This window comes from Chenopodium album, chromosome 26, assembly GCF_948465745.1.
Source record: "Chenopodium album chromosome 26, dcCheAlbu1.1, whole genome shotgun sequence".
Classification (NCBI taxonomy): Eukaryota; Viridiplantae; Streptophyta; class Magnoliopsida; order Caryophyllales; family Amaranthaceae; genus Chenopodium; species Chenopodium album.
The window spans coordinates 31,790,234-31,807,929 of record NC_137859.1 but is presented as its reverse complement, the minus strand read 5'-3'; the positions used below and the strand labels follow the sequence as shown (position 1 = coordinate 31,807,929).

General features: G+C 31.5%; 1 protein-coding gene across 2 annotated transcripts; it reads left to right on the top strand.

Annotated features, from left to right (window-relative positions):
* Positions 1-8,716: 8,716 nt before the first annotated feature.
* On the top strand, positions 8,717-16,391 carry LOC145617166 (uncharacterized). Of its 2 annotated transcripts, none has more exons than XM_081671849.1 (18): positions 8,717-8,944; positions 9,790-9,907; positions 10,031-10,215; positions 10,300-10,407; positions 10,811-10,875; positions 12,180-12,285; positions 12,466-12,549; positions 12,834-12,980; positions 13,074-13,202; positions 13,881-13,948; positions 14,204-14,237; positions 14,311-14,395; positions 14,559-14,626; positions 14,695-14,808; positions 14,920-14,955; positions 15,084-15,170; positions 15,895-15,986; positions 16,118-16,391. In XM_081671849.1, exons 1-18 carry the CDS (start codon positions 8,789-8,791, stop codon positions 16,125-16,127), a joined length of 1,692 nt encoding a protein of 563 aa, XP_081527975.1. In that variant the 5' UTR covers positions 8,717-8,788; the 3' UTR covers positions 16,128-16,391. The 2 variants fall into 2 exon arrangements, with proteins under 2 accessions (XP_081527975.1, XP_081527974.1); XM_081671848.1 differs by having other exon boundaries at positions 8,718-8,944; positions 16,128-16,391.
* Positions 16,392-17,696: the final 1,305 nt, after the last annotated feature.

Sequence of the window (17,696 nt, the reverse complement as noted above, 5' to 3'; positions counted from 1 at the left end):
TTCTTTCACGGCTTTAGTTAATATTTGGCCCATTTTTCTCATGCTTTCGTAACATAGCAATCAATCTTTTTGAGTTTCTTGATTGAATGTTGTTTTTCTTAAATTTTTTAAAAATGTTTCTCATGGAAATCTGGAAGTGAATAAAACGATTTCCTTCTCATAATTAAACTCTTGGAATCTTGTAGATCTTCGTCCAGCCTGTTACAGTTATTGTTGATACTCTCTCTCAGTGGATGCAGCCTTATGTACAACAAGCCTTATTGAAGGTTACATATAATAATAATAATAATAATAATAATAATAATAATAATAATAATAATAATAATAATAATAATAATAATAATAAAGTTTTTTAAATTAAAAATAAATAAATTAATTGTCAAACCAATGAAATAATGACACGTGTCCCATATAACCTATTAATTAGCTTACTAACCGGTTATGACTTGTTTTAGCGGATAAAGCCCAAATGTTGTATTATTCAGAAATAATCAAAATTTTGACTTGTTTTTGACGTACTGCTTAAAGTTTGTATTATTTTTGACAGTTTTTCCTATCTATTTTGATTCAACATATTCACTTTTAATTCTCTTATCTAAGGATTCGGGGATATTCGTTAACTTTTCCCTAATATTTTTTGTTTAAAACCTAAGCAAAAATTATTGGGTTGCAATAACTGTACGGTCTGTACCTAGGTGCATAATAATCGTTGTCTCGTTGTTTTGGTTGCTCCTTTGTCAAACATGAAATAACATTATAATTTCTAACGTGTTTTTGCTAATTTGCTCCCTATTTCTTAGAACTAGAGTGTACCTATGCAATGCACGGGATATATATTTATAGAATCAAATTAAAAAATCTAATAACAAAAATTATATTTTAAATCTGGGAAGTTAAATTTTATATGGTAACTAACTCTTATATGTGGCTCTCGTCAAAAAAAAAAAAAAAACTCTTATATGTGGCTGGCAACGCAGCGATGCTAGCTATTATAGGAGTTATTTCATTAGTTTTGTAGGGGTTATATTTAGTGTTATAGAGGTAACCCCATTAGTGTTATAAGGGTTATTCCATCAGTGTTATTGGAGTTACTTTGTTCTTTTGCAAGCAACTACACTTGTGGCTTGTTGCACAGAAAAGATATTGTATATTTTTTTGTTGCTGATTATTGGACTAATAATAAGGTAGTTATTGAATGTTTTTTTAGAAATATCAGTTAATATGCATACCTGTGCTAATGCACGGATTATATTATACACGAAGGAAAACAACACAAAGTGAAATGTTGGTAATTATTGGAATACCTTGAAAAAAAACAAAAAAATAAAAAAATAAAATAAAATTAAAGAATCGAAATTATTGGGATGGGCAGAAAACATGATGTATACATTTTTTGTTTCACAAAGTTTCATATGTGGCCAGGTTTAGGTTACTTAGGTGGTCAAGGGTTACTCGGTAAGGGGTCACTCGGTCGTGGGTTACTCGATCGATCAGAGGTTACTCTACTAGGGGTTATTCGGTCAATTAGGGGTTACTTAGTCAATCAGTGGTTATTCGGTTGGGAGATATTCGATTAGGGGCTACTCAGTCAAGAATTACTAAGTCAAGGATTACTCAGTCAAAAGTTACTTAGTCAAGGATTACTCAGTCGGGCAGGGGTTATTCGATCAAATTTTACTCTGACAGGGGTTACCTGATTAGTGTTTAGTGTGTGTCAGTTGGTCACACGGTGTGGCCAACCAAACTGAAATCATGCTATTTTGATTTTGATAATTATTGCATTAATAAAAAGGTGATTATTTAGTGATTTATAAATATATAAATGAGAAACAATTGTTATTTTTTAAAGGACAAAAAGTGGATCTTACGGTGGTGGTATTTTTAATTTTTTTTTTATTTTAAATGAAGTACACATAGTTTTAAGATTGGTTTTCAAGTGTTGAGCGGAAAAGTTAGGAAAAAATGTGCAATAATAATATAGATTCCTTGTAATATTGGGGTTTCTAAAAACCAAATTATTAAAAGTGGATCTTATGGTGGTTGTATTTTTAATTTTTTTTTTATTTTAAATGAAGTACACATAGATTTAAGATTGATTTTCAAGTGTTTAGGGGAAAAGTTAGGAAAAAATGTGCAATAATAATATAGATTCCTTATAATATGGGGTTTCTAAAAACCAAATTATTGGTTGATATATTAAAATACGTATTTTTTTTCAAAATATTGACTAAAATAGATAGTATATCTGTATATGTATTATTATTTGGAAAAATAATAAAAAGAGTAAAGTGGAAGTTATTTGGAGATTTATTAGGAAAAATAATATATATATATATATATATATATATATATATATATATATATATATATATATATATATATATATATATATATATATATATATATATAAAGTAGTAGTGGGAGTTATTTGGAGATTTTTTATAAAAAAAAATAAAAATAAAGAAGTGGAAGTAATTTGGATGATAATGACAAAAAAAAAAAAAAAAAAAAAAAAAAAAAAACTACATGAGAATTGAGGATTAAGGTTTCTCCAAAACCTCATTAACTTACTCTAAATTATATATTAGACTAGAGTGTACCCGTGCAAAATGCACGGGATATATATTTTATAGAAAGGCATTACAAAAATCCAATAACAAAATATATTTTAAATACGTGAAGTTGTTTGTGCTATAGTAACTAACTCTTTATGTGTCTGGATACTCCGTGTAGCTAGCTATTATAGTTTTTACTTTATTAGTTTTATAGGGGTTACTCTGTCAATGTTACAGGGGTTACCCGTTCAGTGTTATTGTTATTATCTCACCAATGATATAAGGGTTATGTGTTTTGTGTTATAGAGGTTAATCCGTCAATATTATAAGGATTACTACAGTGTGTTTGTCGCAAAAAAAACATAAAAACGTACTCTAAAAAATCGTGTTGTCACATAAAAAACATTATGTATGTATATTTTGTTTCAATGATTATTGAATTAATAATAAGGTAGTTAACTGATTTTAATAAATATAAATAAACAATTGGAAGAATTTTTAAAGAGGAAGATAGTGGAACTTATTAAAAAAAAAAGTACACATAGTTTTGGAAAAACATGTGCAATTATTGTAATATTGGTGATTTTAAAAATTGGGTAATATTATATATAATTTAAGAGTTCTTTTCCCAACTTCTCACCACATCACTCCAAACCCAATCTCTCAATTCTCATTCACTCCCTTTTTTTTTTTTTCTTCTTTTTTTTTTCCCCCCTACAAATAACTTCCATCTTTCTTTTTTTTTTTTTTTTAAAAAAAAAACTTCCACTTTTATTTTTTTATTTTATTATTTTTTTTAAAACTTCCACTATTATTTTTCCTAATAACACACACTACCCCAAAAAACTACTTAGGTAGTCCAATTTCTTTTTAGATTTCCAATATTACAATAAATGTACTTTATTTTCCAAAATTATGTAAACTTTTTTTTAAAAAAAATAATATCACCACCATAAGTTCCACTCTTTTCTTTTTAAAAATTCTTCTAATTGTTTATTTATATTTTTTATAATCAGTTAATTACCTTATTATTAATTCAATAATCATCGAAACAAAAATAATATACATAATGTTTTTAATGCAACAACACTTTTTTTTTCTTTTCGAGACAAGCCAGCAGTGGCACTGGAGTAACCCATATAATATTGACGGAGTATCCTCCTGTAACACAAAACGCATAACCCTTATAACACTGGCGGGATAACAACTATAACGTTGGACGAGTAACCCTAAAATATTGACTGAATAATCCCTATAACATTGAGCTACACGGTGTATCCAGCCACATAAAAGAGTAAGTTACTACTTCGTATATCACAAACAACTTCCCGTATTAAAATATATTTTTATTATTAGATCTTTGTAATATCTTTCTATAAAATATATATCCCGTGCATTTTGCACGGGTACACTCTAGTATAATAAAATATGAAGTTTTACAATATTGCCATTACCAATTCCTACTCCCCCTCAACTTTTCATTTGGGGCCAACTTATTGGGCCTTTAAGTTTCCTCAACTTCCCAATAAGATGGTCCACTTATTTAAAAATGCTTTTATTGCCTCAATTTATGATTTATTTAATTTTTTTTTTTACAGACATGATTCATTTAATTTATACACACTTACATTTTATTTAAATAATAAATTTCTTTTTAAAATGATCGAAACGAATCATTTAATGAATAAAATAAATAATTTATATATATAATAATATAAAAAAATTTACGGAGTATTACATATTTCTTACTAATGGAGAGGATTTGAATAACAATGAAAGGCATCCTGAACCCGAAGATTGGAAAAAAGTGGAGATGTTGGCTTTGTTTTTAGAGGGGTTTTATATGTTGACTAATTGTATTTCTGGTTCCCATTATGTAACACCTAATAAAGGTTTAGGTGAAATTGCTTCTGTGTATGGTATGTTCCATAATTGGGAACAAAGTGAGGATTTGAATTTTCAAGCTGTGGCAATTGCAATGAAAAAAAGTTTTATAAGTATTGGGGGAATGTGGATAAAATGAATAAGTTCATTTATGTTGCTCATCTTCTCGACCATGGTCATTGTTGAATTGACACTAATTGATATGCATGGAAAGGAAAAGGGTATGAAACTTGCTAATGATGTGAATGAGTTCACTTACTCTTTATTTGAGGAATATAGAAAAATGTATACTTCTAATATTTCTCAAAGTATCCAATCTGGAGATAATATGTCAATGGATGTGATAATAGTAGAGGAGTGCGTTTCGATAATATAAAAACCTAAAAGAAAGAGCAAAAAGATTGAAGGGGACAATTGGGTATGCGATAAGCAAGTTAGATTGGTTTTTAAATGATCAATTAGGGCCGGAGGAGGAAGAACAAGATGCATTGACTTGGTGGGGTAAGAATGGTCAGCATTATTCGATTCTTAATCCGTTATTTTTATTGATAAAATAATTAATCATAATGATAATTTAATAACAATTATTGAAAATAACCGTGCGTAGCACAAAAACTAACCTAATAGTAATAATATCACAATGGCTGAACATTAAAGTATCATTATGATATTTCTATTGTGATATTACATTTATAAAATATTTTAGTCAAAATAGATTTAAATTATATACTTAATAGTTAATACTACCTCCGTTAAATATTAGTTGTAACTTTGGGATATTATTCGTGAGATATAAAATATTTTAAAGTTGCAATTAATATTTAATTAATAGAGGTAGTATAAAGAACTTTGAAGGGAAATAAAAAAAATAGCACCATATATGATGTGAGACATGATATTCCTACTATTTGTTTTAGCAATATATTACTGATTTGCTTTCTTCATGCGTTATGAACACTTAAGTAGACTTTACAATTCAAGTTCCATAAAAAAAATAAAAGAATGACAAGATTTACAACTAATTCTAACCTATTCTTAATTTGTTTACCCTAAACAAGATTCAACTTGTTCCTACTTTTTTTAACCAAAATCTAGAGGTAATTAAGGTTAGCCCGACCCAATTTTGGGCAAAATTTTTCAGCCCGAAATCGGTTCGGGCCCGGCCCGATCTGAAATTTTAATTTTTTGCTTTGTGAATACGTTTTTACGCATATCTAGTTGATTTTTAGGCCCGGGCCGAAAAGCCCGCACGGCCTGACCATTTTACAAATTTTTACCTAGACTCTACGGCAGGGAACACTGCCTGCGCCCCCACCCCTCCGCGCGTGCCCCGCCCCCGCCCCTTTTCATTTATGAATTTTCTGTAAATTTTTATAATATGTTCATTTCTATATTGGTAAATGTTCATTTATAAATCATTAGATGTTCATTTTTATAATAAGGAGTTTTTGTTCAAACTAATACAAAGTACATTTTATGAATTGCATTTTAAGAATTTTTTTATCAATAAAAATGAGAGCAAATTTATTTATTTATATGGATTGCTGCGTCCAAATCATTTTTATTATTAGAAGTATTGCATCATCCTATGTACATTTTTGTTTATTCGTGTTTCAACATGTGTTCATTTTTGTATCATTAAATGTTCATTTCAAGAGCTATGTGTAAGTTTTATAGTAAGATGTATGCAAATACATACGTCTTAGAATTGTATTTATATAAATAAAGAGTTGTTAAAAATAATTTCCAATATAAAATAAATTTAATTTAATTACAATAATAATGCATTTTCATACAGCTATACTATTACATGTAATTATTTCATAAACACGAAAGTGAACATTTCCATTATCCAATGTTCATTTATGTTTACTGTATGTTTTCGGTAGTTAACTATAGATTTATTGTAGTTGTATTTGAATATAAATGTTGTACACGTGAATTTCAATGATTTTTATTCTTTTAAAGACGCTCATACATATTTTAACTAGTGAACATATTTTAAAATTTGTTATTTTGTCTACTTATAATAATGTTCATTTATACATACATACATATATATATATATATATATATATATATATATATATATATATATATATATATATATATATATATATATATATATATATATATATATAAACATTTGTATTAATCATCTATTAACATGTGAATGATTGTATACTAATATACAAATGAACATCTATCAAAATGGAAAAGAAAATTTATTAAATAAAAAAACCCCACTATGAAATAGTTTAATTAATGCTTACTTAGCTTTTCTCAAGATTTTTTTATGTTCTTCTCTAAAACTATTTTCTTCGTACTGCAATAAAAATGAACATTCATCAAACACCTTTGATGGTCTAATAATCGTATGTTAATATGTGAAATTTTGAATGACCATGTATTATTATGTGATTGAACATTTACCAAAATAAAAACGAACATGCATCAAAATAATTCTCCACTTCAAACTATGAAAAAATGAACATTATTACACAAATGACTATAAATTATTAAATACATATGAATTGAATGAGCATTTGTATTAATTAAATGAGAGTTTTTCGAAAAAAAAACATGTGAATGATAGTATACTACGGAGTAATGTATAAATGAGCATTTATCAAAATGGAAATGAACATTCATCAAAAGAAAAATTTCACTACGAATTAATTTTATTAATACTTACATTCTTCCAGAATCTTTGTTTTCCTTTTTCTGGAACTGTTTTCTTTGTTGTACAAAAAAAAAATGAAGAATGTAATGATTTGATTTACTAGTTTTTGAACAAAAATTACTAAAACTATAGTAAATACTTGCATGATGCATTTTCCGCAGTTGATGTTTCAATAATTGTTTTGAAATACAATCACAACAAAAAAAATTTAGTAAAACCTAGGTTTCATACTCTTTTTTGAATCAAATATGAACAAAACCACTTATTATTTCGAATTTCAATCTTGTTTTGTTGAATTTTGTAGTGATTGAACAATTTTTATTGATAATTTGTCTCAAATTCGTAGAAATTTTGGGTTTGAAAAAGTAGATCAATGGGTTTAGAGAGAGAAAATGGGTGTAGAGAGAGAAAATGGGTAAGGAGAGAGAAAATGAAATGAAATGATGATTTGAATATTTTTTTTTTTAATCTATAGGTGGGTAAAAAGTGTGGTTACTATTTAGTTACTACACAATTACAGAAAATGGGGTTGTTGGGTTTGTTTATGTATTGTTTAGGGGTGGGGGTGTAGGGATAGATAGTTACACTAGAGTCTAGGAGTATATAATTATGACCATTTTGGGCGAATTTAGGCACAAAAAATTCTGGCCCGAGAAATGGGCTTAATTTTTAAGTTTCGTCCTGGCCTGACTCGCTCAATGATCACCTCTACCAAAACCAGTCTTGACAGTTGACACTTCATATTTTCCTATGCGGGTCTAGATCCAGATCCAGCAGTTGCTGACTTGCTGTTTCCGGGTCAAGAAACCGGGTAGTGGTACCCATCTATATCTATACTCTATACTTTATTAGTATTTAAAAAAACAAACCACAAATTTTTCATATGACACATGACATCACAAGTCACTCATTACCCAATATGCCACATATCACCTCTCTTAATATTTATGTTTAAGTCTTTATGCATTCTACAACTTGCAAATTTAAATAAGAAAATAAAGTGTTTTATTTCTACCATGATAAAATAAAGTTTAATTCACTAGTACACATTACATAAACATATGAAGTAATAAAAATTGTCTTTTCATTTCATAGACTTTAAATATAATTTAAACTAATATGTTATTTCATATCCCACAATCTTCATGTATATACACTTCATATCTAACTAAATTGAGCAAATTCCTTCATGTTCTTTCACATTTCTACTCTCACTATTTTTTTCTTTTAAGTTTTAGATAAAATAATAACGGAGTACTTCATATAAAAGCATACTTACGTGCAAAAATAATTAACCCTAGCATCAACCCGTGCATTAAACGGGCCAAAAAAACTAGTTTTTTCATATCCCATAATTGTTGGGCCCGGGTCACCCACCTTGACGGGTCGCACGCACACTCCACTCCACACGTTAGTATGATATTGTCCGCTTTGGGCCTAGCCCGCACGGATTTGTTTTTGGGCACCTTCCCAAAAAGCCTCATACTATTTGGAGTGTGCAAGGAGCTCTTCTCCTCCTTTCTCCTTCCACGTGGGACTTGGGATGACACCCAACAATAATCCGATAAGAATGAACAACGTGTCAGTATGTGGAGCGCTAAAGAGTGTGTTATGCTAATACCGTTGGAAAACACCAGAAACACGAATTCTGTGATTTTGTTTGAAGATGAGAATGACAATTCTCCGATTTCAGCAATTACAATGCCAACAACACTTCAATGGCGTCTTTCTTTCTCACTCTTCTTTACTCCATTCTTCCATTCCACGGTTTTCGAGACCTTCTACTGTTATGTGCTCGCAATCATCTCCTACCAGGACTCAAGTAACCCAATTATTTCCTTTTTATTCTTCATTTTATTGAAATATGTGGATTAGAGTATTATACTCGCCTACTCGGTATTGTTTATACTATTTTGGTATGTGCGGAAAATATTGACATTATTTCTCAACTAATGATTTATGATTGAATTTCATAATTTGTCTCGAGGAAGAGGATAGACATGACACAACATTACAACTTTTATTGAAATTTGTTTGGTAAATTGTACTCCGTATTGTATTGTTAACCATGTCGGGGTTAAACAATGTGTCGGGGCTACAATGCTACATGTAGAGCATTGTATCATAGCTTCGTGTCATGTTCGGGTTGTGCTTAGACATCAGTACTAAGTTATACCGTAGCTTTGATGTTAAATGTTTAATATGAGTATATAAAGTCGGTTACATGTTACATTCAGACATCTGTTCTAAATTATTATACTTTGGTTTGATGTCAAATTCTTCATATGATTGTAAATTCGGGTTACAATGTTACATGGCGGGTTTTGTTTTGTGTATTTGTATCATGCCTAAATGGTGCTTAAACTTCAGTATTAAGGTATGCTATGCTTAGATGTCAGTATAAAGCCGAAGATAAATTATTCTTGCCGATTAAAACTTGTTTTTGCTGATTCGCTATTATATTTGTTCTTTGAAACTGCCAAATAACTTGTTTTTGCTGAGGTTCATATTACTTTTAGTAAATTAACTTATTTTAATAATTATTAATCTTTAACGTAAAGAGAATAGGGCCTAAGGCAGTATACTAGTCCTTATATTGCAGCTTAATTTTTGATGCTATGGGTCTTAGTATCTTGTTGTAAGCTTGGATGTTTTATTGGATTTCAGAGGATAATGGAAAGCATATCAGTAGGAACAGAAGCTGGTGGTGCAGGAGGATCGTATTCTTATACCGCCTTGAAGAGGTTGGATCAATTATGGACAAACATTTGCTCTGCTGAAACAGGTGACAATAATGTACTTCAGATCGTCATTTGTATAATAGATAATATGATGTTAACATGCTACATCATTAAAGAGATTGGATATGAATATATGATTGTTTAACTCGTCAAGTTTGATGTTGCAGTAACTAAACCACCACAGGTAGTTACTAGTGTTACGGGTCCTTTTGTGCATGATGAATCTTCTGGGAAGTCAGTAGAGAATTTTGATGTGATAGTTTGTGGAGGTACTTTGGGAATTTTCATTGCCACTGCATTGTGTGCCAAAGGCCTTAAGGTCGGGATTGTGGAAAGAAATATACTGAAAGGGGTATAGCATGAAATCTTTGATTGAGCAAGTGTTTAGGAGTGAAAGTCTGATTGCTCTTATTAACACTTCAGTTTTTGTGAACAGAGAGAACAAGAATGGAATATTTCAAGAAAAGAGCTTTTGGAACTTGTAGAAGTTGGCATTTTGAATGAAGATGACATTGAACAAGCTATATCTGCAGAATTTAATCCTGTGAGTTCTTAGTTTCATTATAAACTACTTGGTAACAATCAAGCTCTTTAAAGTTATTTCTCATCTGTACTAATAATTCCTAAAATGTTGATTATCATGTATTGTGGATATGTGGTTACTTAGTAATAATCAAGCTCTTTAAAGTTGTTTCTTATTTGGACTAATAATTCCGAAAATGTTAATTATCATGTATTGCGGTTACTTCTAGGGTGTAGGTCTAATTGTGAATATAGTCCAGAACATAATCAATTTTGTTCTGAACCATACTTCTTGCACTGGAAGGCTTGCATCAGGCAGATTTAAATTCCTTCACAGGGCTCAAAATTGGCTAGTAAACTTTTTATAGCATGATCTTGACATTGCTTTTATGTTTTTCTTCTCCTTGGCTTGATTAATTCTGCAGAATAGATGTGGATTTGAAGAGAAGGGTGAGATTTGGGTCAAGGACATTCTTAATATTGGAATTTCGTAAGTTAGTCCTATCCAATTGCGTATATTATGTGATGCTTGTCAAAATGGTAATAATAAAAATCTCTTCGTGAAGTTAATAAAACCAGAAGAGAAAATTGCTTTATGAACTTTTGAGAATAGAAACTTGCTGTATTGGTCAAGAAACCTTGTTGTAAACTTAAGAGAATGGTAGACAATCACATGATCCCTACTGATGTGTTTGGATAGCAATGCTAGAGGGAAAGGGAGGGGAGCAAATAGAGGGAAGACTTGATAAAACCGGAAGAGGATGTGTATTTCCTCCAATTTTATTTCGGACTTTGGTAGAAAATGGTCCTTTATAAGGGGAAGGAAAATGAATCCTCTTATTTCCCTCTTTTTCCCTTCCCCCAATTCATATCCTAGTAGAGGAAAATAGATTCATAACTCTCCCTCCATTTCTATTCTTTGAATAATTTTAGTTGAATAAGCATATTAAAGCTCCCCAAAATTTCTTTTATCTGGTGAGGGTGCAGTATTTTTTTTGGTCATCCCTACGTTAATAATTACGAAACATTACACATTCCTGCTTATATGATTCTTGACTGAGGTTATGTTGCAAATTATTTCCAAAATACTTGTAACAAGCAGTATTGTTACGAAGCTTGAATTTTTACGCAGGGTCAATTTCCAGAAAATTAGAGATATGCTAATAACAGACAACACTAGCATTCATCAGCAAATTAAACTTTTCTCTTATCCCATTCATGATCAATCACTAAATAGTAGTACTAATTGATTGTCAACCAGTAGCTTGTGTAAAAGTCCCCTCAGTTTTTATGTAACATATGATCCAAATCATACCCTGTCTCTGCTGTATGCTAATCTAATAACAGTTCAAGATTTTGCCTGGACAGTAAAAAACTTTGCAATTTGAAGCAATTTTGATTGGTTAATTGATTAAGGCTGGGATATATAATTCAATTTTGTATGGTCCACTCGTCCTTTATCCATGAAGACCAAGAAGCATGCTACCCAAAAGGAAAAGGAAAAGGAAAGCCAATTCTTGGTGTTTGGTGCAGAACCAGAACAGGATTTATCCTTTTTTTTTTTTTAAAAAAAAAAAAAAAAAAAAAAAAATTAATCTTATGGTTTTGTTATCGAATTTCCTATTTTCTATGTGTATACAGTGCAGACATTTTTCTCTAGTTTGAATATCTCTTACATTTTGTTATTCCTAGAAAAATAAAAGCTGGAAGAATATGAGAACAGTCCTTAATTGATGCAACTCATCTGACCAATCTTGTCCTCTATTTTTCTGCTCGACTCTTTAAAAAATGCAGGCCAGCTAAGTTGGTTGACATAATGAAGGAACGCTTCAAGTCTCTTGGTGGTATTATCTTGGAGGGTTACAGTGTATCTAGCATATGTGTGTATGATGATTCAGCAGTAAGTTCAAGATCTCAGCTTAATCTGACTTTTGGTAGTCAGACTAGTCACCTTCACTTACTGAGCAAATTTATACCATTGTACCTTCTAAAAGGATTGTAATCAGAGTAATGTGGACATTTACTATACATAATTTATGCTGCTATAAATCATTCACTGTTGCTGTTCCTGGCATAGTAGGTTTTGCAAGTATCTGAAGAGAAGATTTTATCATCACGCCTAATCATTGATGCTATGGGAAATTTTTCTCCTATCACAAGACAGGTAGTATTTTAGTTTCATTATAATTCACATTTCTAGCACATGATTGCTTTTATGTATCCTTACTCCTTAGTATCCTCATGATTATTTCTTCTAGGCTATCCCTCTCCCTAACTGATCATTATATTTTTTTTATTTTTTTATTTTTTTGACGGGCTGATCATTATATTTTTTAACTTAGCAAAATTTGACAAATAAGACAGATCAGGTTATCAGATGCTTCTTTTTTAGAATAATTCTTTCAGGCTCTCCCTAACTGATGAAGTGGCTTAAATATTGTGTTACAGATACGAAATGGAAGGAAGCCAGATGGTGTTTGCGTTGTCGTTGGTTCTTGTGCAAGTGGCTTTACAAATAACACCACAAGTGATGTCATCTATAGCAGTGCAACAGTGCAGAAAATTGGTCAATCAGAAGCCCAACTGTTTTGGGAGGTAATCTCCCTTAAAAGAATAAGCTTTTTAACCAGCTGGTTTTAATTTTCCTGCAAATTTTCATCACCTAAACTACCATTGTACATTTTGCAGGCGTTTCCAGCTGGTTCCGGTCCCATGGATCGTACAACTTACATGTTTACCTATATGGATCCTCAGCCAGGATGCCCTACCCTGGAAGATCTCTTAGAAAGTTACTGGGAATTGATGCCAAACTATCAGGTGAAATGGATAATTTCTCTCTGTGAAGCCTTACATATGTCTATCTACATTTTTAATGTTATCTTTCTTTCACCTTTGCTCTTTTAACTCACTTTTCCTTTTTGAATGTTAATTTTACCTCAAAATTGTATATCTTGTCGATAGGAAATGCACGACATTCTTTGTATAATCTTGTATCTTTATTGAGGGATTATATATCCTATTTCACTTCTTGTGTTTGGCCTTCTGAATTAGAGAAAAGTTGACCTTCTCTTTGTTACTTTCTACTCATTGAACTTGGTAAACTTAAATTTTCTGTTGGCGCCTTTCAGTTTTCTAGTTAGAATTCATATCATCTTACACGTCTTTGCTTTTAACAATTAAAGATGGAAACTTAATTAAGTTCATAACTCTTCCCGGGGTCTTGGTATTAAATGCTGAATATTTCCGTTGTTTCTCTGGCATAAAATGAAATATCGACTCTTCAAAAGTCAAAACAATGTCAATGTTTCTGTGATATGCAATATGACTTTTGCTGCTTTTCTGGCTCTTCAAAAGTCTTGGAATATATTTATCCTGAATTTGGTTTCTGTTGTTTACAAAATGTATAAACATTCTGTGGTTCTACCTGCGTAAATTATGAGGTCATGCTTCTTTCCTAATTACAATGACTTTTCTATATTTGTTGTTGTCTGATAGGGAGTTTCTCTGGATGACCTCGATTTTATGAGAGTTTTATATGGCATATTCCCTACTTATCGTGACAGGTAATTTATAACTTATAAGTGCTAATAATTTGTTTCATGATCTGAATATTCTCTAAAAGTATAAATTTCACTGCATAAGTATCTCTTTATGAATATAATCAGTTCCTGAACAAAGCATAACAATTCCAATCTCATGGAAACTAAACATGAATAACAAACATATATTTCTTGCAAACCTCTTATCAATGAGTATTTTACTAATTGTATGCTCTTCTTTCGTCATCCTCCTCTGATTTTTTCACTGCAATATTGCAGTCCACTACCAGCTGCATTTAATCGTATTCTACAGGTGTTTCACATTGTAACTCAAAACCCTTCCATGGATTATATGGTTTCAAGCATTGCTAAAGTATATTCTGCAGTTTGGTGATGCTAGCGGTATTCAATCCCCTGTTTCATTTGGTGGTTTTGGAAGCTTGACCAGGCACCTTGAGAGATTATCGTCTGGTATACTTTACAGTCTTCCACAAGAAATTACTGTGTAATATATAAAGCATGAGAATCATAATAGCTTTTATTTTTTGTCAGAATGATACTGGAATTTATTTTAACCTTCATGTAAAACTGGATAAGCTGATTTATCTAATAAGCCCTTATCCTGTGCCATCAGGAATATACGAAGCAATTGAGGGCGATTTTTTTGACTCGAGCAGCTTGTCTTTGCTGAATCCATATTTGGTAAGTGGCACTTGACACTCTAGTAGACTTTTATCTTAGCATATATTAAGTCAAGTGTGTATTTGCAGCCCAATCTAAGTGCTTCCTGGCTATTTCAAAGAGCAATGTCAGCAAAGCAACAGCCTGATGTATCGCCTTCTTTCATCAATGAGCTACTTCATGCCAATTTCCAGAGTATGGAGGTAAAACTTACGTGATTCTTGAAATGATCAAGATATTTTTTTTGTTCTACAACAATTTCAAATTAGAACATTTATCTCTTCTGCTATTGTGACATTGTACAAAATCTACAGAAGCTTGGTGATCCTGTTTTGAGACCATTTCTTCAGGTCATTGTCTCTTTCATTTTCGCTGCTCTTCTGACATCTGTGTGCATGTATTAATATACTTAGCTTCTAGACATAAAACTTTTGGGTCATTCTGTTATTCTAACATTAAGGCTAATGTTTTTGGACAGGATGTCATTCAATTTGGACCCCTGGTCAAAACATTGGGGTTGGTCATGCTTACTAAACCTCTCATCATTCCATCCATATTCAAGCAGGTGAGTTATGAGTAACTCCTTTCTCACATGTTATTAAACTTAACTTCTAAACTTTGTACCAAACATAGAGATATAATGTGGAAGAAGTATAGAATGTTATACTGGCACCTAGCTCTACTGCCTGTGAAATCCTGATAGTAGCATTGTACTGTATTCTCTATGACCTGTTCACACTAGCCCTTTGCCAACATCCTCCGACTTAATTTCTTTCTTTCATTTTGTTTTTTTCTTTAACCAGGGAAAATATTATACTTTAGTTTTGATGTGCTTTTGATCTGCAATATTAAGGGTAGAATATTTTTTAAAAATACAGTAATAAGACCCTCCAAAACAGATGTTAAAATCGAATAAAACAATTACTGAGTATTTCCGTGCCTAATTATGGCATGTGCAGGAAGTTGTCCACTTAGGACCTTTCTGTTCAGCTTAATTTAAGTTAAGTTTAGTTCAGTTCAATTCTTTTGCTAATTTATTTCAGTTCAGTTCACTTCAGTTCCAATTAGTTCAGTTCAGTTCAAATGTTTGAATAAATCGGAACAGTCCCTTAGTTTGAACCATATATGTATTGCACTGTAGTTTGGATATGTGACACATACATTAAAAGGGCTTGCTTGCTTTGCTATGACAAAGACTGTTGCACAAACATGTTTAAGGAATAATGCTACTCAGAATTAATCATTTGTCAGTTTCACATTCAAACTCATTAATTATTTGATGTTTTCAGGTTGGTTTTCCTGTGCTGATTGATTGGTCCGGCCATTTCTTTATGCTTGGTTATTACACATTCCTCTCGAGCTTTGTAGATCCTTTAATTAGGTGAGTATTATGAGCTGTTGCTAATCGAGTTTATATTTCATAATGACCTGATGGTTGCATGGATGAGGCGTACACATTTAACTGTATTTCATCTACTTCTTTTGTTTCATTGTTCAATCTTGATCGCTTAGCTTTTCATAGGTCTTCAATTAACAAATTCCCTTCCAAGATGAAGTTTCAATGGAAGCGATATCTTGATGCTTGGAAGTACGGAGCTGGTTTAGACTATAGATTGTGAAGTAATACATAGTTGAAATACCAGAAACGTAAGACAGCCTTATTCAATACTTCGTATGTTGTATGATTTGATAAGTACATAATGTGATACTCTTAACTTCTATGTAATTTCCAGCAGAAAATTAAATAATCAAGTGGTTTTACCTTTTATCTTAAAAAATATAGAAATATACCGATAGTCTATTTTCCTGGTGGACTGATGGTGTTTTGATATAAAAAAAATTGTTAATGATGGTCCTCTATAATTTTAGAACATATTTGGTACAGAGCTTTTTTTAGTGTGGCATGCCACATGGTGTATCAGGAGTTACTTGTATGGTGTTACTTGTATTTTGTGTTATTTGTTTATGAGGTTACTTATAGGTGTTACTTGTAGGATGTTACTTGTATTTTGGAGTTACTTATATTCTGGGGTTACTTGTATGGGTTACTTGTAGGGGTTGAGTAACACCTACAAGTTACCTCGGATCAAAACCTCGTACCAAACCAGTAACATCCAACAAGTAACCCCTAACCAAAACTAGTAACACCACACAAGTAACACTTACAAGTGACCCTTGACAAAACTAGTAACACCCATACAAGTAACCCCAGAATACAAGTAACACCTATAACCCCTGACAAAACCAGACCAGTAACACTCTACAAGTAACTCCTGCCGCACCATGTGACCAGCGGCATACCAAAATTTTTGTATTTGGTAAGAGTATTTATTGGGTTGGAAACAAATTCAACTAAACTATTACCATTAGTCCATTACCATTACCATTACCTAGTGTTTGGTTAGAAGGTTTAGGTTACAATTACCATAACGTAAGGCTAATGATTTCCACCTAATATTATTGTTACTTGTTTGCGTGTATGAATCAATGACTGATTACATTGATATAAAAAGAAAACCTAAAATTGCTAGTCTTATTAAAATCAAAATAGGACGAATCTGATCGTTTACTTTTTTTGGTTTCCTCCGATTCGATCTGAACTCTTAACATGTATACCACGTTTCTCCTACCATAGTATGATAGTGTGTAATGCAGTTTCATACGGAGTATAATATTTTAATTTTTATTTTTTGACGTCTTAGGGAGTATAGTATAATATACGTAGTAGTATTCTTCCCTCCATTAAACTATATAGAGACAGCGCTTTCTTTTCTCTCGCTTCTCTCTAGCTTCTCTTTCTAGGAAAGTTCAGAGTGTTTTTTAGATCTTTGCTAACTATGGTTGATGGAACGGATCCACCTGATCCTGCTCCTTCGTGTGATCAGGAGATGAATGAAAGTTCTGATTTATCTCTCCCTGCTCCTTCGCCTCCTATCTCTTTTAGGGAGGTGGTAGCAAATTCGTCTCATTGGTTTGAAGAGGCTAGGAAAATTGTTGCTACATCAACTGATTGGTCAGAGGCTGAAGAAATTTGTCCTGAATCAAGTTTATCTGTTCAATTTGACAGGTTGACCTTAACTCGTTTAAGACA

Coding starts and splice junctions, on each gene's coding strand:
- LOC145617166 (XM_081671848.1), top strand. CDS start 8,789: ATGAGAATGACAATTCTCCGATTTCAGCAATTACAATGCCAACAACAC. Junction 8,945..9,789: donor CATCTCCTACCAGGACTCAA/GTAACCCAATTA, acceptor ATTGGATTTCAG/AGGATAATGGAAAGCATATC. Junction 14,396..14,558: donor CCTTGAGAGATTATCGTCTG/GTATACTTTACA, acceptor CTGTGCCATCAG/GAATATACGAAGCAATTGAG.